The sequence below is a fragment of the Choloepus didactylus genome, chromosome 2 (genome assembly GCF_015220235.1).
Source record: "Choloepus didactylus isolate mChoDid1 chromosome 2, mChoDid1.pri, whole genome shotgun sequence".
NCBI classification, from domain to species: domain Eukaryota; kingdom Metazoa; phylum Chordata; class Mammalia; order Pilosa; family Megalonychidae; genus Choloepus; species Choloepus didactylus.
The window spans coordinates 56,427,441-56,453,353 of NC_051308.1; the positions used below are offsets into that span (position 1 = coordinate 56,427,441).

A 25,913-nucleotide genomic window follows, 5' to 3' on the forward strand; every position below is an offset into this window, starting at 1 on the left:
TCCTTTGAGCTTCGATGGCCTCTTCTTTCCACACTTAACCCCCAAGAGCACCTCCAGCAGGGCACTGTGGTTTACCTTTTTATTGGGGAGCCTGTTTCCTGGGCCTCCAGCAGAGCGCCTGGTAACAAATGGCTCCTGGTGACCAGCCAAGTGGGCTTGGAGGTGTCAATCTGCTCACTGGGGCTTGATACCCGCCAGATAATCCCGCCAGTCCAGATGGACAAGGGTCCATCTATGCTCACGGGCTTCTGACTCAACTACAGGTGTCGGGACTGGCTCTGGGTTGGACATCTTTGGGCCCATTCCTCACGGAGAGCACTGCTCTGGGTCTCACCTTTGGGAGAAAGTGCACTTGGGCACCTCTTCTGTCCCCTCTCCTCCCCAAGCTCCTTCTCCTGCTGCGACAATCCTGGATTGGGGTGAGGAACGTCAGCCCAGCCTCTGCACCCTCTCCTAGTGCAGGGAGCAGGAGCCATAGTGGCAGACTAAATAAGGGGAGAAAGGGGAGCAAGGTGGAGGGTGAAGGGTAGTTGTGCAGCCCCTGCTCTATCATCAGCTCAGTGTCCCTGAACAAGTTGCTTCACCTCTACGGGCTTTGTCTATAAAATGAAGGACATAGTGGGTGGGGGGTGAGGGGTGTCAGTGGAATGGAGTTTGGAAAACTCACAAACCTGGGTTCTAATTGCTGCCCTGCCCCGGCTGACTTGTGTGACTCTGGGCAACCTGAAAACCTCCCTGAGGTTTTCTATAAAATGGGCCCAATAACCCATACCTCACAGGTGTCCAAGGAGATCAAATAATTGTGCAGGATGAGCAGCTTAGAAGTTGTCACCATGGGGCCTGGGAACTAAAGAACAGCAGACAAGGGCAGGCGCCATGGCAGCCAGGGAGTCTGTGCCCGGGGCTGTACCTTGACCTTGGGACGGACAGTGCCCAAGGCTTCCCAGCATCATAATAACCGGGGCTCATGCTCCCAGGACGGTCCTCCATTTCACAGCCACCCCCTCCCGGCACACCCCAAAGCACAGCCTGAGACCCACACAAGGAACCGTGGGGTCTTTCCCTCAGGACCAGCTTCTCTCTGCTCCAGGGACAAGTCCAGACCTTGGGAAAAGAGAAAACTCTGAAAACTCTGTTTCTCTGGGTGGACTCCCAAGCCTCCTGCACCTACCCCTGGCCTCACAGGCCCACGGACTGATGCCACAAACATGACTCAAGCCACCAGCATGGATGGTCACCATATGCCTAAACACAGGGCACCTTTACAGGTGTGCAGACCAGCATTTGTCTGTCTGCTCACAACAGTGTCATAAGCTCCTGTAGGTGGGTGTGCACACAGGGTCCCTTCATACGTGTGCAAACACTCACGCATGCAGCCATGCTGTCCGATCAGCAGGCCTGGAACAGGGGCACATGCAGGCTGCACTGTGTACTTGGACACCACCAGGGGTGCTGCTGGGGCTTCATGTGCAACCTGGTGGGACCCGAGGAGAGGGCCACGTGCTCCAGGCAGAGCCCTCTAGGATTGGAGGGTCAGGCTGGGAGAGCTGACAGCCTGCGAGCAGCTCCAAGATGGGCAGGAGAAGCACAGGATCGAGGACTGGAAGACCTCACGAAACACACCAATATCAAACAGGTCATCTCATCCTTACCCGAGCCTTCAAACCAGGACCCGCCTAGCGTCAGGTGGTTGAGATAAAAGTCTTGGGGCTGGGACAAATCTGAGTAGATTTGAATTCCAGCTCTGCCCATCAATGACTGTGCAATGTTGGGCAAGTGACTTAACCTCTCTGAGCCCCAGCTTCCTCCTCCATAAAACGGGAATAAGAAAACCTAATACGAAAGGTTGAGCCTTCTCGTGGCACCTTAAATGTAACCTTCAAAATACTTACCACAGTTTGAAAAATGACACATTTACATGTTTAATTTATTTCTGGCTTGATCAGTAGCTTGAGAATCACCCCCTCTTCCCTGCAGGGCACTGCAGAAATATGCCTCTTCTTGTCATCACTGTCACAGGTGTAGTACCAGAGTCTAGCACAGTGCCCGGAACATAGTAGGTGCTCAATAAATATTGAGACTGATAAAGCAGTATACATATAGTTCAGCAGCACAGCATAAGGCAGATCTGGATGCATAACAGGTGACAGCTGCTATTATTATCATCATTACACAGATGCTGCCCTCGGCGGTTTATTTCCCACTCACCCACCCACCCCCCACCCCCACCTCCCACACCCAATTATCCTCAGCTGCCTCTTCCTTGGATCTAAGCTTTTCCTATGAGTGACCTAAATCCCCCCAGGAGCAAAGCAAGTTCATTTCCTTTTGTTTTTACCTTGGGACAGATAAAGAACATTTTCCATACTTTTTGGGCTTAAAGACCCTGTTGGAGTCCTTTCTTAAATCTTGTCTCCAGAGCTAAAATAAATCCTCAGATTCCTTTACCCCTTCCTTACAAAGCACACTCCATGCTTCTTCAATTATCTATGTGCCTCCTCAGGAGGTTTTAAGATCAGTAGCCACAACCTCCCCTCTCTCCAGAATTCCAGAAGCCAAAGGGCTCCCCAGATCCCACCCCAGGCTGGTGGCCCTGGTCCTGCTTGGAGGCCACAACCCCTCAGCCTGCCTCCCACTTGGGTAGAAGTGCTGCCGTGCTCCTCACTCCTGCCCCCACCCTCCAGGGCGAGACCAAATCAGACAACCTCAGAGCCAAGAGTCCAACCTCACTCATATTTTATAAATGGAGAAACTGAGGCCCAGAGATGGCAAGTTCCTGTGCCTTGTTTGGGCAGCGCTGCTTCAGGGCTGCAGTGCTGGAGGGTTTTCAACCAGCTGGGACCCAGCACAGCATCCCTGTGCTGCAGCCAGCACCACCTCCCTTCCCTTCCGGGGAACCCAACTTATGGCCCTCTGCCTGCCTTCTTTCTCCTTGACCTGGTGTCCCCTGAGTACCTGTAACAGGTGAAGGCCCCTGAGGGGAGTGGGCTCCAGCCATCTTCACCCTTGGTGCCTGGGTGTGTCCACAGGGCTCTGAGTCCTTGGGCTGGTTTGCGAGGCCCTTGGGCCCCCCAAATCCACTGCCCAGGACAAGGCATAGAGTGGCACCTGCCCTCTACAGAGGGCCAGTGGCTCAGAGCATGGCTCTTATGTGCAGACTGCAGGTGACACCCTCTCAGGCCCCTCTGACCCCACCACCCACAGGCAGGCACACAGCAAGCCCCTTTCTACTCCCAAACAAATCACCAGCCACTTCCTCTTCTAATCAGCCAACGACTGGATTGGAATCAAGAGTTTTTGCTCTCAGTTCTTCCTTCCTCCACAATAACAGCCCCCTCTCCCCCAAATAGCTAGATGCAGATAAGGAGAGAGAAACTTCCAGTTGTTGCTCTACTAGGGGTGACTCAGACCCAGGGTCTCGGGAGACAGCCTCAACAGACAGGAAGAGACCCTCCGAGGGGGGCTGGTGCCATTTTCCCACTGGATACACACCTGAGTCCCTCCCCTGCTCCTGCCCCCATGCTTGCCCTCAGTGGGTGGTGCCAGGGGGCATTGCCAGGGAAGGAGAAACACGCAGCAGGGGTGGGGCAGGGCCCGAGTCCCAGGGAAATGTCACTTCCTTCTCAAAGCCCCAGAGAGTTGAGAGCCTCAGGCAGCCCTGAACAATAGCCCAAGGCGTGGGTGCCCAGAACGGTGCCCCGGTGCCACATCCTGCCATTCTTCTCCCTGGCCGCACCCTGCCACCCTTCCTGGCTACGCCCGATCCTATCTCTGATGTTTACTCAGAGCTGGGAGCTGGGCGGGCTGGAGGCTCCAGACAAAGCTTTCCTGAGAGTCCCCCTCGCCCTCTCCAGCCTGTGGGCCCTGGTTGGGGAGGTATCAGATCTGAGGTGTGGGCCAGTCTGGTCTAGCCCAGCTCAGGCGGGCCACAGTCACCACCCCTGGTCCCTGGGCTGTTTCCAGGCTGGCCAAGGTGGTAGCGTCACCTGGTAGTGTCACCAACACCAGCCAGACAGAGGATCGGTGAACCCCTGAGCTCCTGTCTTCCAGCCTGCATGAGAGGCAGCCCCCATCTGCACCTCTGGCTCAGAACCCCGGCTCCAGAGAGAGGTTCCCCAGCTCCCAGGAATTCGGCTGACCCCAGCCCAAGAGCCTGGAGGATTGAGGGAGCTGTGATGTTCCCTTCTTACCTCTCCATCAGGTTAAAATGTTGCTAAGAGGCACCTCCCAACCCAGGGGACAGAGTCAAGAAAGAGGCCGAGGAGACAGCTTGGAAGTGCAGTTGATGTCCCCAGCCTGATGCGTGCCGGTCAAAGCCCCAACAGCCTGGGTAAAACTGAGAAGAGGTAAAAGTGTCCTCAGGATCCCCTTCTTTGGGAGGTCTTCTGGGAGGGACTGCTGTGTCTCCCACCCGCCTGCCCTATCAGCAGCCCACCCACAGTGCCGTGAGGCAGCTGCAGGCTCCATCCCTGCTTCCCTGTGGCCGGGTCCGCGCCTCAGTCCTGGGCAGGGCAGGACGCCCGGCCTCCTGCAGCAGCGGCGCCCAGCCCAGGGCCAGCACACAGCAGAACCGGGCAGTGGAGGCTGACTGGCCTTGTCTGTGACCTCCCTCTTGAGATAGCCCTGAACATGAACCAAAGAAAGCAGAGGGGAAAAGAAACGGGCAAAGATTTAGCACTTCCTTGGTGGTAAGTGCTGTGTGGGGCTCTCCATTAAACAGTTTCCCTGTTTAATTCTCCCAAGACCCCTACGGGGAGGCGAGGACACCGGTTCATGGGGGCAGGACATCCCACCCAAGGCCCACCCTCTACCTCAGGTCACAGGTCACAGGATCGGGTCCAACAGTGATAGATTTGCCACTGTCTTCATAGCTTATAGGATTCCAGCTGTTCTGAATTCTTTTGAATCAGAAGAAACCAAGCCAGCTTTGGAACAAAAAGACTCAACCTCTCAAAACCTTAGTTTCTCTTGTGTAAACGGAGATTCCAATATCTATTTTGGAATTAGAAGATAATGCATAATTAAAGAATCTGGTACAGAATATGTACTCAGGGGAGGAGGGAGAGAGGGAGAAACCTAAAGCAGGAAGGGAACTTTCTCTCCCCTTCCCCTCCCACCCCCAACCCACCTCCAGAGCACCTGGGTGCAGGACACCCACCCTGCCCTCCTCCCCAACATCCCAGGCACATCCAGGCTCTCCTGCCTGGAGGCATGATGGCATGGCTAAAAGAAAATGAACGTTGTCGTCAGATAGACCTGTCTTTAAAGCCTGGCTCTACCATATGCTACTACCCGTGTGACTATGGGGAAGTCTCAGTTACCCCATCTCCATAAAATGGAACAATAGGATTATCGAAGGGACTTGTAGGATTATTGAGGGGACTGAACGTGATGTTTGTAATGAAGCAACATGTGCTTGTTCCCCAAACCCTCCCCACCTCCCTTTGGGGAGACACCCCCTACCCCTCCTGGTCAGACGAGCAGAAGACCCACACATGGGACAACTGGGCATGTCCCCTCTTCCTTCTCCATCTGCCTCTCCTTGGCACTGTCTCACAACCCCCTTAGGTTGTCTGCTGTCACAATGTTTTGTTGGTGACCCCAAACACCCTGGAATCTCCCCTGGCAGGTGCCTCCCCCGAGTCAGGCCCCCAGACCCCACACAGCACAAACAGGCTGAAAGGATCGGCATTGGCCAAGGAAACCACACGCCCAGAGCCTCTGCTTCTCTGGCCCAGCCACTGTGCCCTCCCATGCTGGTGGCACAAGAGTCCTGCAAAACTCACAAGCTCCCTCATGTCCTCCAGAGCCCAAGAGGGTGAGGTGTCGTTCTGTTACTCCCGCAGTCCCCTGCCAACCCTGGGAGGGAGGCAAAGGTGGGGCCTGGAGGGATAACCAGGCCCAGAAGCAGCCCTGTTCACCTGCTAGGCTGGGAGAAAGTCTCGTCCTTCTGCCACGCTGGGGTGGGCTGGGCAGCCCTCAGCTTCAGTGTGGGACAAGTCCCAACCGTGTGGACCAAGCTTCCATGGTCTGTGGTGGGGTGGAGGCTCTGGAGACAAGCAGCAATGGTGCAAATCCCAGCATGGATTAGGCCAATTTATTTAACTCTCTAAGCCTACTATACCACTCCCTTCATCTATGAAATGGACTAGTAATATGCACCCAAGAGCGTAGTTTTAAGGATTGAAGGAGATGATGCCTGGCCCTCAGCAGTGCCAAATGCCTATCAGAGGTATGGTCATCATAATCTAGATTTGGGTGGGGAAGGGGTTCGTCACCCCAGTTGACACTGCTCTAAGTAGGAGCTCAGTGAAGACCTGAGACTTAACCGCTTCATGCTGTAAAGTGGGACTAACAATACTTATCTCTCACGGCTGTTGGAAAATTAATAAGTTATTGTATATAAAATAGCACAATGCCTGGCACAAAGTAGAAAGCCACTTAGTATTGCTGTTGCAGTTGAATGACTGAATGAATGGATGGATGAAATGAAAGAACATGCTTCCAGGAAACCTCTCTGCCAGCCAGGGCACTCAGCCCCCAAACAGGCAAAACAGGGTATGTTTCGAAGTCCCAGGACTTAGCGCCTTAAAAGCACTTCAAACAATAGCTTCCACACAGAGCCCGTGAGTCCACAACCCCCTCTAAAAATGGGCCCCCTCACACTGCATCCTCCCCACCCCCCACCCCACCCCCAACCTAGGGTTCAGGAAAGGTATCTGATTCTTTCCCCAGTTCCTCTCGCTCTCTCTGCCTCAGCCAGGAGCAGGGAACTGGGTCAGTGATCAAGATGGGGAGGCAAAACAAGAAAGAAATAGCCGTCCGTTGACACCAGTCATGGGGAAGCAGTCAGGCAGCGCTGACGGAAGCCCAGCCTTGGACCCAGCAGCTCAGCATACAAATAAGCAGCAAACACACTTGGACCTCAGCCTCTCCCTCCTGGGGGGCAGCTCCCGCAGGCTCCAGGGAAGCCCGCACACCTTGAGAGAAGGCCTGGGGGCTTCCCGTGGGGTGCACTGAGCGGAGGAGAAGAAAGGCAGCCGGCTGCCCTCATGGACCAGGTCCAAGGCTGGACCCCAACTCTTCGGGCGCCCCATTCAGGTTGGCTGCTTCCTCCACAGTTAGTTGCCTCCTCCCCCAACCCCGGGGGGTCTGGGTGGGACGCTGCCAGGCCTGGTGTGAACCTAATCACACCATCTCTCCCAAGATGAGCTCGTGCATCGGAAACCCTAATTTAGCAGATCTTGCTGGAGGAGCATTCATTCTTCCAGTGAACAAAGTGTTCCGTTCTTTTTCTCCGCGAAGGCCGCGTTTCCTCTCTCATTATCTACCCCATCGGCAGCCAAGCCTGCCGCAAAAGCAAGATTTCATCTTTCTTTTTATTTTCATGGTCCCCTTTATTTATGGGTAGTTGTTTTTTCTCTTGGGTTGGCTCTTTTTCAAAAGGGCAGGGAAGTGAGGGCAAGAGAGCAGTATTGTAGCTAGTCACGGGTTTCATCTAAAATGCTCATCAAACAATCCCCAAAGCAGCCAGCCATGTTTTGCCTGGGGCCCCATCTTCCACGTCTCCTTTGGAAATTGAGGCAGGGCCACCTCAGCCAAGGAAAGAGCCAGACCTGGCAAAGGGCTGGGATAAGGTATACAGGTATCCCAGGGGAGGGATCTTGATATCTGGGGCACACAATGCTAATAATAAAACTAATAAAGGTAACACTCAAAATATTTAACCAGTGAGCGATGGTCACATCAATCAGATGGGGCTCTTGGCCAGTCGGATGAGTTGGCAGATGCCCACCATAAACTAGTTCAGTTGCACTGGTGTGTAGCAGCCAACGACCCCCTCTGTTTATAGCTAACATTTATCAAGCATTTGCCATGTGCTGAGCACTGCTGGAATCACTTTTACTCATATTAATGTGTTTAGTCCTCACATCCAAGGTAGGTGGTATTATTACCTCCACTTCGCAGATGGAGAAACTGAGGCACAGGGATCCTTTGAGCCTGGGAAAGTCTAGCATCAGAACCCGCCACTCAACCATACAGACAACAGGTATATCGGGCATGTAACAGGCTCCATGCGTCACCTGTAGGGGTGAGCTCTTTGGATTCTTTCAGCAGCCCTGTGAGACAGTTACTATTATTATCTGTCTTACAGATGAGGACACAGAGGCTTGGGTCCCCGCCAGGAAGTGATGACCAAACAACCAGACCCAGAGGCTGCCTGTCCTAAGCCCCCTGTCCTAAGCCCCAGGTTATACTGGCTTCTCTTCCACGTGTCTGAGGTGCCCAGTGCCATGGACACCATCTCTGGAGCCCAAGTCACCTGCCCCCCACCCCTAACCTCGGTGGGGCCAGTGCCGCCCCCAAGACAGAGTGGAGCAAACCAGGACCTTGAGCCTAGCTCAGCAGATGGGAGAGATGTCAAGGGCAAGCGTGAGGCAGGAAAAATACCTGGTTTCACAGGCTACAGGCCTTACTCCCGCCTGCCAGCCATGCCAGGAGACCAGGTAAGAGCAGAAGGCGCTCGATGCAGGCTACCTTTCACCGTTTGAGGGATGAGGGGATTCAAGGGCAGGTTTGCCCACAGCACCTTCTGGAGAGTGAGGGGCCACATTCCAGAGGGCCCAGGGCTACCCAGCCCTGAACTCCCTTACGTTTATCACTTCTCCTTTGTTTTCTGGCCCTTCCTCCATGCCTCCTATCTCCGCACCTCCACTCCCGCTTCCTCAGCTTTGCATTCAGCCCTGAATTCTCAACAGCATCGAGCAGAGCCCTGCGCTTAGAGGATCCTTGGAAAACATACGCCCGATGAATGGTTGCGGGCATTCTTATTTTCTTATCAATTATTTAAGCCTTCTTTCTGAGTATAAAAGGAATTGTGTGCCCATTGTAAAAAACCTGCCAAAATTAGAATATCATAAATAAAACAAAAATTTTAAAGTTACTCCTTTTCCCCTCAATCCAGAGGTGGCCACTGATAACAATTTGGCATATTTCCATCAAATCTTTTTGCCCGGCATAGTTGTTTTGTTTTATTTTTTCATTGCTGAGCTCATAAGCAATAGTGTATACTACTTTTTTCCCACTTAGTATGTCAGGGGGAGTTTTTGTGCTATTCAAACTTGGAAATAATTAAAAATTCTCCATAAAGCCATCTGCAATGGTGGCCTATCTTCCGCTTCAGGGGTACACCATAATTCACTCTACCTCTTGGCTGAAATGGTTTGCCTTTTTAAAGCTCCTATTACTAGAACGCCCTCCTCAGCCCCTTCGACACCTCTGCTGGCCCCAGCCCTCTGCCCCTGTGGCAGGCGGGAAAGAAGAGACCCAGACAGAGGACGCAGAAGCCCGGGCCCAAGCTCCCACTGCTTGGGGCCTTGATGTCCCCTCCAGAAAGACAGAGAACACGAAACTGCTAAGAGCTGGAATCCGCAAGGCAGAGACGAGACCAAAACACGGCCTCGCAGACTGGTGACAACTGTCAGACCGGGCATCGGGGAGAGCAGCAGGGCTGAGCCCGGTTGCCTTTGGAGAACCCCGAACTCATGAAGCCATAATTAATGTCACTAATTGAAGTGTCTAGAAAAGGCCAGAGCCAGACAGTGCCAGACCTGCCCCACCAGCTAGAGGGGCCTGCCCTCGATGCCTCCCTCTCCTCTAGGAATAATTAAAGGCTTCCACTGGCAACCCAGAGGCAAGGGGTATTTAGGGTTCCTCAGCAGGGAATTAAAGGGATCTGGGAGGAAGAGGGGGGTGGGCAGGAAGAGAGAGACAGAGGAAGAGATTTAGCCCTCCCTTGGTGTTCCCTTAGCTTTCCCAGAAATCTGTTCCTCAGATGTCTTAGGATGGTGATTTCGAGAAAAGCACGGGGCCGACACCTGATACCCAGAAAGGTTCTGCTGCTGACTTGCTGTACAGTCTCGGGCAGTTATTCAACTGCTCCCACCTAAGAGGACGTGGTGACAAGGGTCTAGTCTAACTGAAGCTCTAAATCAGAAGGCCTGTGAGTAAAAACCAATGGAAGGTCTGTGCTAATCAAGGGGCATGATGGCGGGGGTAGGGGGAATGCTTGGGGAGAAGAGGAGGGAACTGAGCAGCCTTCCGCGTTAGCAGGGAATCATCTGCAAAAACTGCATCTACTTAAGGTCACAGACGCTGACTTCTGTGGGCCACCCCACTGAAGACAGGCTGGCACCAAAGGCCCGTCTAGTCCTAAGGTGCATTTGATGTTTCCATTTTCCATTACTGATGCCTTCGTGGTAAAAACTATCCCAGTTTCCACTTAACCAAGACACAGAAGAATACGTCACAGGGTTTCCTGTGTCTACAAGAGTTGCATGTGCTATATGGCTTGATTAAAAGCCCGGGCCCTGCTGATTGCAGCCACCATAAGGAACCCTTAGGGATTTCCTATGGAAACAGAAAAAAAGGCACTGGCATCTTTGTCCAAATAAGAGGAGAGATGAGCCTCCCTCCCCTGCCCTCCCTTCCCCAGGCCTCTCTCTGCCCCCACTGGGCCATTAGAGCTCACTGCTCTGCTCCCTTCCCCCACAGCCTGCTGCCCTGACCCAGGGGATGGGGGTTAGCGATGGGGTCACTGAAGGTGCCCAGCTCAAAACCAGTTCTGTGGCTTAGGAAGAATTTAACCCTCTCCTTCCTGGCTCATGACGAGCCATCCTAACAAATCTACCTGTATGGAGGGAAAAACTCTTTGCAGAGAGGGCTGACAGATCCACATTAGAAATCTAGTGCACAGTGGAATGAGCACTGAATTTGGAGGCAGAAGGGCTGAGTTTGAGCCCAAGTTCTGCCATGAATTCAGTGTAGAGTCCTAGGCAAGTCTCTTGCATTCTCTGAGCCTCAGTTTCCCCATCTACAAATTGGGAGCCAAAACACATGCCTCACAGAATGCCAGGAGCCTTGACACAGTTATTTCCTACATGTCAAGGATTTTTATACACCTGACAGTTTACAAAGCCCAATACGCAAGTACGTGACTGAGAGGCGTTTAACTTACAGCGGGGCCTGGGACAAATGATCCGACCTTCTGGGTCTCAGTTTTTCCATTCACACATGGAGAAAATTATTACCACTTCTCCCATGGGTAAAATTATAGGTAGGGAAGGGCTCTAAGGCCTTTGATGCTATGGAAATAAAAGTGCAGCTAAGCCCCTGATTTCCACCCTCAAGCTGCAGACCAAATCAGGGTCACATATTGAAGCTCCTCAACAGAAAGATAATAACAGTCCCTGGCCTTTACTGAGTAATCACAACAAGCTAAGCACACCAGATATTTTCTGCAGCCACAAAACCCATTTTATAGATGAGGAAACTGAAGCTAAGGGGTGGAGGAAGAATTCAACTCAAGGTCTGTCTGACTCCAAAACCAGACCACAAGGAACTACTTCTGATGGGCAGGCAAACCCCAATGAGCCCTCTCTGCCCTGTGGGGTGGGTGCTGGGGGGCCAGGCAGTGGGGAGCAGGGAGGGGCAGCCCATCAGCGTGTTCGAGGGAGAGGCAGACCCCCCACACCCACGCTGCCTTTACTTCCTGCCAGGCTCCTGCAGGCAGCCTCCCTGGGCGCCCTGAGTCCAAAGGTTAGTTAAAGGCTGTTTTCCCATTAAAATTCACTGGCAGTTGGGTTTTGCGAATGTGGTGGTTTTGTGTCTCAAAGCTCCCCAACTGCATGTGAATTTCATTGGTTTTACAAAAATAGATCTACTTGGGGTAGAACTATCCACCCTTAGGGGTAAGAAAGAATAAAAGGTAGGGCACTGTGAGCCAGACGGCCATTCTGTTATACCTGGCAACTGGTCTATGAGCACCAGTTCCATCCCTTCTCTAACCTGCTCCCTGGGACCAGCATGGCTGGGTCCACAAGCTGGGGACCATGCCTCAGCCACCTGCATGCCACACCCCTGCCCTTTCTCCAAGCTCTTGGAACACCTGGGGCAGCACTTCTCACCCTGGTTTCTCTCCAAGTGGGGCAGGGTCACTGCACTGACAGAATAACAACTAATTCTAGCTATACTAACATCTATATAAGATTCCCAGATGGCAGATGCTGTACTAAACACTTTCAACGTAATCCTTTTCATTGAATCTTCTCGACATGCCACGCGGTAGTAACCGTTATCAGTGTCATTTTCCAGTCAAGGAAACTGAAGCACAGAGAGGCTAAGTAACTTTGCCAGGGTCACACAGTGCATCTGTGTGTTGCATCTGAAGGAGGAATATCGTGAGAGGCTGGGAAAGGTGTCCTAGCTGACCAAGTCCACCCCCTTCTTATCTTGAAGAGGTGGTTCCTCCTCCTTTTCCAAAACCTATAGAGGTCATGCTCATGACCACAACAGAGTGCTGCTCCCCACCTCCAGGCAGGCCCCAGGAGAGCCACACTGTCCTCAGGAGGCCTGGCCGCCGCCTCCCCCCACCCCAACCACCACCATAACTGCGATGATTCGAAGATCAGCTCTCACTCACTGGGGGCCTTCCACACGCCAGGCCCTACACGAACAGCCACAGAGACATCACTTCGTTGAATTCTTTTAACCTCTTGAAATAGGTATCATTAGTTTCCTGCTTTATAGGGTTTGAGAAAGTTCTGGTATTTGCCAGAAATCACAGGGCTCGGAAGAAGCAGAGCCAGGACTCAAACCCAAGTCTGTCCGACTTCACGGCACATCCAGCCTCCCAACCTGAGGCTATAAAGACGGGGGATTTTCCAACTGTCCTGCACCCATGGCAACTCTGCTGAAAGGATCTTTGTTCCCACAATGCAGACCAGTTTCCCGTGGCTGTTTCACCTCCCCAAACAAATCAGAGCTTCCCTGAGGGCAGGGTCTGGTCTCCTCTCCCCAGCCTCGCCCAGGGCCTCTCGTGTAAAAAGCTTATCCATTCTCCAAGCATCTCATCTGTTCTAAAATATATCAGCTCATTGCCCGTTAAAAGAGTTTAAAAGACATCTGGACTTGACCAAAAGGGGGACGTGAAAGGAAATGAAATAAGCTTCCGTGGCAGAGAGATTCCAAAAGGAGCCGAGAGGTCACTCTGGTGGGCACTCTTACGCACACTTTAGACAACCCTTTTTTAGGTTCTGGTGAATTGAAATAGCTAGCAGTAAATACCTGAAACTATCAAACTACAACCCAGAACCCTTGAATCTTGTAGACAATTGTATAAAAATGTAGCTTATGAGGGGTGACAATGTGATTGGGAAAGCCATGTGGACTACACTCCCCTTTGTCTCGTTTATGGAGAGATGAGCAGAAAAATGGGGGAAGAGAAAAAAAAAAAGGCCAGCCAGTGTTCTTTTTTACTTTAATTGTTCTTTTTCATTTTAATTTTTATTCTTATTATTTTTTTGTGTGTGGTAATGAAAATGTCAAAAAGTAATTTTGATGATAAATGCACAACTATATAATGGTACTGTAAACAACTTTGTTTTGTTGTATGGTACCATACACTTTGTTTTGTATGACTGCATGGTATGGTATGTGAATATATCTCAATAATATTGCATGGTATGCAAATATATCTCAATAAAAAGGAATTAAAAATAAATAAATAAATAAAAGACATCTGGAGATTAAGACACCTCAATCCTGCACAACATGAGCTTGCCCGCTCATCGGGAAATTACACGTACCGGGTTTCTGAGGAAAACTGCCCACACGTGCTCACCTTGATCCCAGTGGGACCAACACGGAGGGTCAGGGCCGACAGGGAAAAGGAACCTAGGGCTGCCAGCCATGGCCCCCTCGCCAGTGGAGCCCACTGGCCCTGGGGGAAAGGCGAGCAGTCCGGATTACCAGATGGTTCGGCAGTTCGGAGGCAGCAAAAACATCTCTGAACGGAGAGGAAAAGAGCCGAGTTCTGTGGAATTTTTCTCAGAACAATGAGACTGAAGCCTCAGCCTGAATCAAGGAGCCACCCATTCTGAAAATTCTCAGGAACATTCTACGGCTTTTGGTGGACTCTGCCTAACTTTGCCATCTGAGCTAATACCATCCCTTAAGAAACTGGACCCGTGAGCCAACCCAGCAGGGCTCCTCGGCCACCAGGCCAGTAGCTCAGTCATCGCAGAAGTGTCCTAGGATAACTTGTCTTAGCAGAATGCAGAAGACTGTTGAGGGAGCCCAGAATCTGGTGCTGGGCCCAGGGCACATGCTCAACACACACTTCCTAAACTTACCCATGTTGAATCCAACCCCGGGGTTCATCCATGCATGAGCTCCTCGCAGGAGCCTTGAGCTAGCTGGGGAGGAGGTTGTCAACCCAGAGAACAGAGGACAAGTTCTCAGGACTGGGTAGCTGTCAGCAGTGTGTGGAAGGTAATAATAAAATAATAGCCCAAACCACACAACTGGAATTCAGGCCTGTTCTCTCACTGCCAAAAACCGCTCACCCTCTTCCCCACCACTCAACACACATATTCTCTGCCCTGGCTCTCCCCATGTCCCACAAGAGCTCACTCTTCTTATCCTTTCAGTGAATCTGCCCTTCAACAACCATTCAGCGGCTCCAAGCTTGGAGACATGGTTAGGATGTAAGAAATGAACTGCTTGGGTGGTTCATTGCCTCCAAAACAGCCTGGGCTCCTTCCAGAGGCCCAGCCATGAAACCAAGGCCCAGCGGTTCAAGCACCAACACCCCTGACCCTGAAAATGTCCCCCCGAGTTCTGCCTTTTGGTGCTATGGCCCCTGGGGACGCTGACCCTTTGGAAAGAGGCTGACTGTAGCTATTTCTAGTCAAAGGCAAACAGTTTGGAGGAGAATGAGGGAAAAACAAGGGAAGAATGAGACCAACTTACGTGAGGGGTGGATGGAGGAAGGGGACTTGTCTCCAGCAGCAGGGGCCGGCGATGAGTCTAGGCATGCGGGGAGGCCAGCTTGGTGGAGGGGATGCCACGGGTGCTGCTCTTGCCCTCTCCATTCTCTTCCGGAACCCCACACAACAACCTGCACCCATGGCCCAGGCGCCCGCAGAGCTCTATCTACTGCCCCGATCTCACAGCCGCCCTGATCTCACAGCCGCAGAGCTAAATTCCACCAGTTCAGCACTTCTGCAGAAAGGGGGTTGTTTTTCTTGTGTGCCATTCTTCCCACAGAGGTGGTCATCTTGCCTGCTCCCCCTCTTCCGGGGCCTCTCACACACAGCTGCTCTCCTTTTCCTTCAAGGGGTCTTCCCAGGCCCTGCTGTCTTGAGAAACTCAACACTTCTACTCTGGGTTTCAGTGCCCTGCCCCATTTTCCAGAAAGAGACCTGAAGCCCGAGGCCCAGTGGGCATGAGTGTGGGAGGCAGCCCACCCACTCCGCTGCCCGGGGTCATTTGGGGATGCCTGGCTATCCAGGACCGGGCCCAAATTGGGCTCTGCCTCTGCCAAGAAAGTACCTAGTGCAGGTCGTGACTCCACATGGACACTCATAAAATTGTTGACCCGGACCTCTTTCCTGTCCAGCCTCTTGCCATGTCCCCCAAGAGTCTTCCCCCAACACTAGAGAACAGAATGTGCTTGGCCGAAGAGATCCGGATGTAATAAATTGCTAATAATGGATTCTCAGTATGAAAAACAAAATAATAGAAGGCCTGGTTCTTCCCTTCTGCTCATGTCTTCCTCAACACTATTTCCTGCAAGGCTGAAAAGAGGAGAAATAAATGCCTCCTTTAACCACAATTGCTTAGAGAGAAATAGAGTCCTACACCCCAGGACGCCCAGAGGCCCCTTTCTCCCCACCAACCTTATGGCCCAGAAGCCTGCCCCCCACCCCACAAGAAGTCTGGATGCTATGTCTTTGCTTCCCAAAATTCCTCCTCTCTCTAATTTCTCTTGATCTTCACTTTACTGCATGCCTGCTAAGTGTGGGGCCGTGCACCTGTGTGGGAAGGTGCTTGCTCTCCATTCATGGGTGAGGTGTGGCGGTTTGGGTCTGTGGTTTCCTACTAAAGAGCAGCCTCCACAGCAGCAGGTCCAGACCTCTGTGCTGACCCCAGGGAGGTCAGATCGATGGCAGGGATGACCCCAGGCTGCCTCTCTATTCCCTGCCACCTGCCCTCTGTGAGAGGGGTTGGGGGGGAGATGGGACAGGAGTGAAAAGGCAAGAGCCAAGAGCCAGAAGCAGCCATCTTCAAAAAGAACGATAGTAAAAGGCAAACGTGAAGATGCCTAGCGACAGATTACAAAATTGTGTTCAGCATACAAGTTATATGCAAACTGCATGTAAATACACACATGGCCCTTGGAAAAAAATCCCAAACTCACCACTGCTCTTTCTTACTGAGCTGGTTTCCAAGGTTACCTGGGAAAGCTGATCACCTGGCCAGGTGACCCCAGAGTACTGCCCGGGAGCCATCTCCCAGCCCTCTCCTTTGCACCAAACTCCTCTCATTGGCCTCATCTCACCTCCAGGTCCCCTAGCAACCACCTGAAAAACGTGACTGCAGGGGAGGAAGAGAAAATCGGGGTTTGTCTGCTCTGGGCACAGCCAAGGTGGCAAGTGAAGGAGAAGAGGAGGAGAATGGTGGCCTCTGCCATGGCAGACATCCTTCCAGTGATGGCTCCCAGATATTCCTCAATGCCCCTAAGCCCTTCCCATCACCAGTTCCTCAACCTGACAAGACGCCGGGGCAGGAGGCCATGGAACTGTGCAGCAACATCCTGAAGTGTGTTTTCACTTGTTCTGCATGGAGCTCAGACACGCCACGTGGGCCAGCCCAGCCCGGAGTATGGGCCAGTGGGGTTCAGGAAGCCCCACCACTCGGATGGGTCCATGTCCCTTAATCTGTTTCCTCATCTGCAAAATGTGTGATAATATACTCTCTGCCTTCCTAATGCACAAGGTTTTGCGAGTCTCCATGGACAGGAGCCTAGTGGAAGTACATTCAGGGCACAGGATACAGAGGTAGGGATTTAGGGATTGTGCCGAAGAGTCTGACTCCAGGCCTGGATTTTGAAGCCACACGGAAACTGCCAAGGTGGGTGATTGTCACTGACATCTTCTGACTCTCTATTTCCACAGGGACACAGCATTTTCATTTTATCCCCGGAAGAGTGGAAGTGTCCTTCCCAAGTTGCAGATAGGGAAACCAAGGCTCCCAGGGGTTAATTAACAGGCTGAGAGCACCTGGCCAGTGAGCAACAGAAGCTCGACAGGGTCCTGGGCTTCCCTGGCACCCACTGGTCCTGGCTGCCTGACGGGGCCCTCAAACACCAGCCCAGCAGTCAGGAGAGGATGCCATGGGTCCCCCAAAGGCTCAACCCCAGTGAGAAAGGCAGGACAGGCTGCTCCACTGCTGAAGTACAGGTAGGAAGGGCTGGGACTAAGGGATGCCGGCCCCACCAAGGGCCCTGGGGAGGCTGGTGTCTGGCCCTTTGGAGTAAGATCAGGGGTCCTGGGCCTTCCGGGCCTGGATTACCTACCCAAGGGCAGTCTGGCCCATTACCTCTTTGAAAATCAGGGAAAGAAGGAGACAGACTGTCATCCCCATGCTACAGCTATAGAGACCGAGGGTCAGAGAGGTTTTATGCCATGGGCAAGTTCACACAGCAAGTAACCGTAACACCACGGTTTACTCTGCACGGTTTATTGCAGTATGTCAGACACTTGGGGCCCATTTTCTCTAATCCTCACAATATCCCTGCCATAGTGGAGACACCTAACCATTTTATGGATAAGGAAACTGCAGCTCAAAGAAATTAGGTAAATAACCCCAAGATCAAGATTCAAAATCCAGAAGATTCAAGTCCAGGACTTTCTGACTCTAACACTCCTGGTATTTTCACTAAAGCATCCTACCTTTCTATAAAGTGAAGGCTACACCAGAGTTAGTGAGTCTGAGTTAGTCATAATGTGTTGGCATGGGGAAGAGACAGGGAAGAAAGACACTGAGTGATGACCAAAACCATCAGCCAGCTCTGGAGTAACCGACGGCCTGCTGGGGAAGAACCCAAGTCCTTTGCAGCAGGCAGGTCCTTTGCAGACTGGTCCAGGCCACCCCTCTGGCCATCACCCTCACAGACCTGTACTTAGGGCACAAATATGCACCTCCACACCTCTCTGCCCTGGCTCATGCAGTGCCCCTGCCTAGAAGGCCCTTCCTACATTCTTTTTTCTTTCTTTCTTTCTTTCATGCAATAGTTTTTTGTTTACTTTATCAAAAATTAAAAAAAAAAACACAATTCAAACAAAACAAAGGAATAAGAAAACCAAATAACCTAAAATAACTGCATTGCTTCAAACATGTCCCTACCATACCAAGAAAATTAACAACGCATAACAAAACAAAGGGATAAGAAAAACAAATAACCTACAATAACTGCATTGCTTCCAACATGCTCCTACCATACCCAAGAAAATTTACAAACCAAAATCATTCCTGATCATTCCCATAGCATTGAGATTACCCTCAAAAGCTTATCTGTTCTTATTTATCATTTCCCCTTCACTATTTGCTGTCTATCACTAGGTCCCCTACATTCTACAATATAAAACATTTATTTCACATTTTTCACAGAGTTCACATTAGTGGTAACATACAATATCTCCCCCTTTGTGCCTGGCTTATTTCACTCAGCATTATGTCTTCAAGGTTCATCCATGTTGACATATGCTTCACGACCTCGTTCCTTCTTACTGTTGCGTAGTATTCCATTGTGTGTATATACCACATTTTGTTTATCTACTAGTCTGTTGAAGGACATTTGGGTTGTTTCCATTTCTTGACAGTTGTGAACAATGCCACTATGAACATCGGTGAGCAAATATCTGTTCATGTCACTGCTTTCAGATCTTCTGGGTATATACTGAGAAGTGAAATTGCTGGGTAACTCGATATCTAGTTCTTTCAGGAACCACTCTGTCCTCCAGAGTGGCTGTACCATTATAAAGTCCCACCAACAATGAATAAGACCCTCCTACATTCTTGACCAGCAAACTCCTACTCCTTCTTCAAAGCCCAGCTCAAATGTGGTCTCCTTTGTGAATCCCTCCCTACAATCCTAGAAAAACGGATTATTCCTCCAGGCATCCCAAAACCTCTGGGCATCATGGTCTCTACTACTTGACAGAATTTAATTATTTTTTTACCCACCTACCCTCAGGCTCTGGCTAGATTTGAGCCCCTCATACCCTTTCATGGGCAGGGATAATACAATGGCCTTGTCTTGTATAGCCCTTACTATACAGCCAGGGGTTGTTTTCCATCTATTCACTCATTTAATCCTCACAACAGCCCCATGCGGCAGCTACTATTATCACCTCCATTTTCAGATGAGGAAACTGAGACACAGAGAGGTTAAGCTACTTACTCAAGATCACACAGGCAGTCTGACCCCCGAGTCTGTGTCAGTCTGTCTTGCCTGTCCATGCTGCTACTACATCCTTCCTTACATCCCCAGTCCCTGGTGCAGTGCCTGGCACATGCAAGGATCTCAGTCAAGGTTTGCATTAGAAGTAGTAAGGAGAGAGGAGGGTGCTGCTCTACCCCAGCCACCTCTGGCCCAAATCCCACCTGGAATCCCATGCTCCTCAAGCCTCCCCACTTCTCACCCCACCTTCCATCACTGCAGACAGCTCTCCCGACAGGCATCACTTCTGTCTTCCAAAAGGCTCTAGGTGCTTTCCCCTTCTCCCATCTGTCCAAGCAGGAATGAGTGATCCTGCTGTCTTTCTAGTGGGGAAACCAAGGCCCACAGAGGCCTCACGGCTTTTCCATGGATTTGTTCAGAGGCAGATCTCCTGCCTCTCAGACTAGTATGTCCAACCCCACAATGGACTGGTTTTACCTCTGTCTCAAGCAAGAAAAACAAATACCTAGAGGAAGGGGGAGTCTGAGGCCAGGGCGGCCCTTCCGCTCTCCCCAGCACTCCGGCTGACCTGGTCACTGGTCTCTGGGCTAGGCCTGAGGGGAGGGAGGAGGCGGGCTGCTGCTGGGGGGTTGGGGGGGCAGGCAGGGAGGAGGAGACAAGAGGCCCTTTGTCTGCAGAGCTCCTGAGACACCTGTTCTCCCCTCCTGCTTGCCTGTGGCCTCCCTCCTGGCCGCGGAGCCTGTGTGCGGCCTTGTTTATCCTGCAGCCCTGGCAGCCCGGCCCTGCCTGCTCCCAGCATGGGGCTCCGGCAGCCCCTGCCAGCACCTGCCCGGTCCTGGCAGCCCTGGAGGCTGCCCGCCAAGCACAATCACCCCGCTGTTGACACAGTTGTTGATTTTCAGGAGGGGAGGAGAGAAGCAGCAGAGGCATTTAGCAGCAGCCTAGCTAATTTGCAGTTGGCCTGAGCAATCCTGTACCCCAACAGCTGCCTGGGGCTGCTTGGGGCTCCAATCTCTCAGCAGCTTGGGCCACACATCACAGTGTGCCCAGGCCCCGCCAGAACCCATGGCTTCACCCCGTTACATAGCACCCCCATACCCCATGCATATTAGTGCCCACCGAAACCCATGCTCCCTGGGCTGGCACACACAACTCAAGACACTCCCACCCTCAGGGCTGACTGAGGCCTCTGTGTGCCAGGATCCCCCATCTCTGAATGCCCACCACTCACCCTCCCTCAAAGTCCTCACCCCCCCACCCACACACCCCAGGGCTTTGGGAAGGGACGGGCCCATCTGACATGCCCTTGGAGACCCAAATGGGGCCCTGGGAGACATGGAGAGATCTGCCCTTAGAATCGTCTCTTCTCTCTGACTTGCTCTTTCCAAGCAATCTCCTCTCACCCTCTGGACCTTGGATGTTCCCTCTTACAGGATGCCTTCCCCGACTGCCCCAGTCTTGCTGGGGTGCACCTCCCAAGCACCCTGCCCTGTACCTCCCAACCCTCACGTTTGTCAGTCAGTATAGCAATCAATTATTTACTTCTCTTTATATCTTTCTCAAAACTGATTTCTGCAAAGCCAGCTCTGGTCCACGTTCTCATCCCAGCCTGGCTCAGCACAGCCACACACACGCACTCCTAGATGAATGGGTCAGGCCCCTCCAGACCCAAATACCCACTCCACCTCCACCCTGAGTTCCCACACTTAGAGTCACCCTGTGGCTGGTTAAAAAGCTAATGCGCTTCTGGAATTACCTGTTGCCACCAGCACCCCAACCGAAAATGGTAAATCCAATCAGCTAGTTATCTCTGCAGAGATCAAAGAGCAGGGCACTGAAGGACAAGGGATGGGTAAGTTTTTTTGAGGATGGGAGAGGAAGAGATACAAAGGATACAAAAACCCCATTGGTTGAGGGATGGCAAGAGGGCCTGGAAGAGGGTTTGCCACCAGGTGAGGCAAGACACTTGCCTCTTCCCCATTTGACCCATTCCATCTTATCTGCCCTACCTGAGAGCTCCTAAATCCAACTAGTCTTGACTTGAGAAGCATGATGTCCCTCACACCTGTGTCCATCAAGGACTGACTCAACAAGGGGGATGGTGATGGTCTCCAAACTGCCAAACACATACCTACACTCAAACACAAGCCCTTCTCTCAACTCTGGTCCCCCAAGCTCCAAATCCATCAATAACTAGAAACGAGTAACAAATACCCAAAAATCCTCGCCAGCTGAGGGAAGACATGTTGAGGACCAAGGATCTAAGGTCAGGAAGAGCTGATAGAAGAGAAGGGGAATTAAACTTTGAAATACCACAGGTCCTTGATACTTTGAGCCAGTTCCCACAGGGTCATCATGTACAGTTGTACAGACTGTAGACTGCACAACTCTAAGAGCTTCATTTGCTTAGACTTGATACTTATTTCAACAATTCTCTGGCAGATGGCAGTCAAGTTCATCCCTTGAATCCCTCACATACCACAGAGAAAGGGCCTCCTGCCACCCAACCTCCACTCCAAGCAAGATTTGACATAGGTCCCCTTCCTCTGTTCCCTAACCCTATTTCCTGTCCTTGTGCTGGGGGGTTTCCTGGCTAGGAAACCTGTGAATGAAGGCTGATCCCCTCACCCCAACTCAAAGGAGAGCCCTTCCCAGCACCAGCCAGGGAACCCCACTAGACCCACCACTAGCTCCTTCCTTACCCACTCCTCTTCCTCCAGCCCCTCACCCTGGCGAGTCTCCCCCACCTCACTCACTCACATAGGAGGAGGAAACTTGTTTACAGAGAGGAAAGGGAGAGAAGGAGATGTTCACCCACTGTCCTGCCCCTCCCCAGGCAGACTGGAACTGAAACCCCAAAGCACAGGACGGCCAGAGGCTCTGGAGGGACTGAAGCTGCATCTCCTCAAGCTCTCCTGCTTTTCCTCCTTCCTCCCCATCCACTCTCCACTTTCCTTGGTGACACTGGCTTAATGCCCCACCCCCATGCCTCCTGGGCTCCCACAGGTACTGTCCAGTCCATGGGCTCCAGAGCTGCAGGCCCACCCCCACCTATTTACACACGCGTGCACGCGCGCGTACACACACACACACACACACACACACACACACACACACACGCAAGCATGCATGCACGCACCCACCGTCTCCACCAATCAAGGAAAGGGGAGCCCAGCAAGCCCGAGAAACAGCAGGAGCTGGAGGGGCTGCTCCCTTCTGCTTCTGACAGCTCCCTATTCATGCCCCACTCCAGTCACCCCACCTGCCTCTGAGAGCTCTGTTGTACCTTCACAAGGGCTTCCTTCCACCTCCTTCCCATGGACCCTTTATTCCCCAGCCCCCTCCCAAGGAACATGCTGGAATCAAAGCCTCACAGGGCTGGTTAAATGACTTCAGGCTCCCATAATAGGGCCGGGGTGTGGGGAGAGGTTTCATGCCCCACTCCCTTCACTCCAAGGAGGGTGCAGGTTCTTCCTGGTGTGGCTAAGCAAGAGGTCATTCTTTTGAGCAGCTTAGATCAAGGCTTCGCTCCTTTCCTAGCCTCCCCCCAGGGCCAGGGCCTGAGCAGGAGGCCTCATGGGCCCAAATCACAGGGCAGCCCACCGCAGCCCAGAGCCCACCAGGAAGGTCCAGGGGTCTGCTCAACTGGTCACCATGAAGGGGTGTTGGCCCTTCTTACAGGCCTCCCACCAGGGACCCCCGCTTTCTGCTATTCTAGTGTTGCTCAAGCTCCAACTCCTCTCGGTCCTCTGTAGGACGAACACGGATTACTTTTTCTGTTTCACTGCCTGGCAATTCTAGATATATTTTAAAACCTTTATATTCTGATCACAAAAGTAACACACATTTGTTTGTTGTACTACTTGTAGAAACCATAGAAATGTAGAAATAAGAAACTTAAAATGAACCACACTTTTTAAAATGAAGTCAGCAAAGGACGTTGCTGTCTGGGAGTTTGGAGGGGTCTGCTCTGGGCTGCTGTACCCCTGCCCCCACCCCCCAACCCTGCACTTACAAGGACATCCCCCGACACCCCCAGGCTGGCTCCTCCTTCAAAATGGCCAGATCTGGACCCCCATGGCACCCGCCTCTGGCCCAACTCAACACAGGGTCATGGGATTGGCAGTGGGGCAGCCGCCAGCCATGCCAAGGAGCTGGGCCCAGCCCCAAGCCCCCCTCCCCCGCTCGGTGGTGGGAGACAGGGAGGGGGCGGGGGCCATGGCCCTCTGGGAACTAGTTCCACAGGCTGCACATTCCATTCTGAGTCAAGCAGGGGGTGGGGAGTGGGGGAGGTGAGGCAGAGGGGAGGAGAATAGTCTGGCCTCCTCTGGGGTGGATCCTCTAGGGAGCTCCAGGCCTGGCAGGGATTATAGACCAAAAGCACCAGGGGGGAGGCAACTGGGAGTGTCCTTGCCCTGTCTAAGGTGGCCCCTTCCCCTTTCTCCTCTTCTCAAGCAGAAACACGGAAACCCTACCTTGGATATATGTGTCCCAGAACACAAAGTGGGACGATGTGGGGGGTCATGCTGCCACCCCTCCCCCCAGCCCGACGATAGCCCAGGGGCTGCTTCTGGGGCTTAGTGCCAAGGCCATTTAAATGCTAAGGCCACTGTTGGGGGGGAGGGGAGTCTAGATGCTGTTAGTGTCAAGCGAACTGGAATAGAGATTCATTGAAAGGTGTGAATGCACCAGGCTTCCCAGAGTGAAGGCCAAGGGCCTGAGTAGTAAGTGCTATTTAGGAAAAAAGGTGGTAGCTGGAGACATTGCCCCATTTCTTCCTCTCCTCTATGACTCTCTACACACACAAACACACACACACACACACACACACACACACACACACAAACGCAGAAACACCTCTGGCTGGAATCCTCAACATCTGAGTACAAATCTCAGACCCTCTCCTCTAGTTTGCCCCCACATGCACACTTGGTGCTCTGAGAAGTGAGGCCACACACACAGCACATCCTGGGCCTGGCCTTGGGTTCGCCCACCAATGGCCTTGGGAGGAGGCAGGGGAAACCCCCGCCACTTCCTCCTCACCTCACAGACTCTCAGGAGGCCTGTCCCACACCAGGGTCCATCTAGCTCTCCCCAGACACCACCACAATCTGCCCCTCCTGGGAGTAAGCAGAGAGGCCTCAGGGCCTCTGAGGTGGGTCACTGAAACAAGAGTCTTGCGACAGCAGGGAGGGCCTCCTGCCACCCCCTTGCAGGAGAGCCCATACGCCAGGAAATGCACAGAGAGAGGCAGCAGGTGACCACAAGATTCCATGCTGCCCGCCATGCCAGGGGAACAGAGACCCTGTCCTAGGGGGGCTGTGTAGGCCTTTACCACCACGAGGCTCTGGGGGTCTTTGGGCTAGGTCCATGGCATATAATAGGTCCATGGCTGAACTGAACTGAACATCCTACCCCATCCCCACTTTTAGGAGGGAACTACCATATATCACTGCTGACTCAGAGAAAGTATTTGCATTTTTAATAAAAACGCAGTCACCCCAATCAAAGAAGCTGGCAGAGCTTGGAGGTAGCCCTGCAGAGCTGGACAGTTAGAAATCTCCTAATCAAGTCTTCCCAAAGAGATATCAGAAGAACCAAGGAAGGGGCAGTCAAAATGGGGTCATCTCTGCTAGTGGGGAGAGGGTGACAGGAGCTGTGGAGGTATCCTCCATGGGTCCAGGTTCCTGCCTGGTGACAGGCACTGTGACAGCCTCCCTGGCTAACACATCCGGGTTCCAAGAAGGGGACTAGCAAAGGGTGAGGATCTCAGCGAGTTCAGGCAGGAGTGAGCCCTCTTAAACAAACACTGAGCACAAAAATAACTCCTATTCAAAGCACGATTTACTGTGTGCCTGGCCGGGCCTTCCCAGCACAGAGCCCTTTTCAAACACTCTGCTTCACCCCTGAATGTGGTGGGGGAGGGCGCACGACTACAGCTACTTTTGAATTCCATGTTTTCTGGTGGTGTCAGTTTCCTGGCCACCTACCCAGGGAGCTAGCCCAAGAAGGGCCAATCTCAAAACACCCCCAAAGTGGAGAAAACCTCTGAGAATAGAGTGTCAGCTCCTCAAGGACAGGGCCTAGCGCCCTGGAAGAATTGGCCTCGCTCAAGCAAAACTTGCCCCACAAGGACAAACCACACAGCCAACAAGCACAGACTTGAGCCTCCCAGCCCTTGGAAGCAGTAGGTATTGTAGCTGTTATTGTCCCATTCGACTGATGAGCAAACAGAGACTCAGAGAGGTGATGTGGCAAACGTCCCTCCTGGCTGTAAATCATTCTCAGGGTCCATATCAAACTGCCCCTAAATCTTGCTGATTATCAAAGTAGCAAATTGTCTGGGATAGGCTCTCCCCACCAGGAGGAACGACAGGGATGAAGGATGTAGGTGGAACCTGAGACATTTCCAGAGCCTGACAGTCATCCTTCACCACTACTGACCCCCAGCACTCCTGAGCACCAAATGGCAGTTGGGGTGTGTGTGCACATGTGTATGTGTATGTGTGTGTGTGTGGAAGTCTCTCTAGGCAAAAGTGGAGTATCTATCATATTAAGTAACGTTGCATTCACAAGTCCTATTGGGTCTACCTCCAAAACAATCTCC

General features: G+C 52.3%; 1 protein-coding gene across 2 annotated transcripts in view; it reads right to left on the reverse strand.

The window, feature by feature from the left end:
* The window catches only part of SOX13 (SRY-box transcription factor 13), a 28,701-nt gene extending 13,711 nt beyond the window's left edge, over positions 1–14,990 (reverse strand). Inside the window, exon 1 of one of the 2 annotated variants that reach the window (XM_037824982.1) lies at positions 14,812–14,987. In XM_037824982.1, coding sequence (XP_037680910.1) covers positions 14,812–14,969 — 158 coding nt within the window. In that variant the 5' untranslated portion in view covers positions 14,970–14,987. Of the gene's footprint in view, positions 1–14,811 lie in introns of both variants that reach the window. The other variant, XM_037824983.1, reaches the window with a different exon arrangement.
* Positions 14,991–25,913: the final 10,923 nt, after the last annotated feature.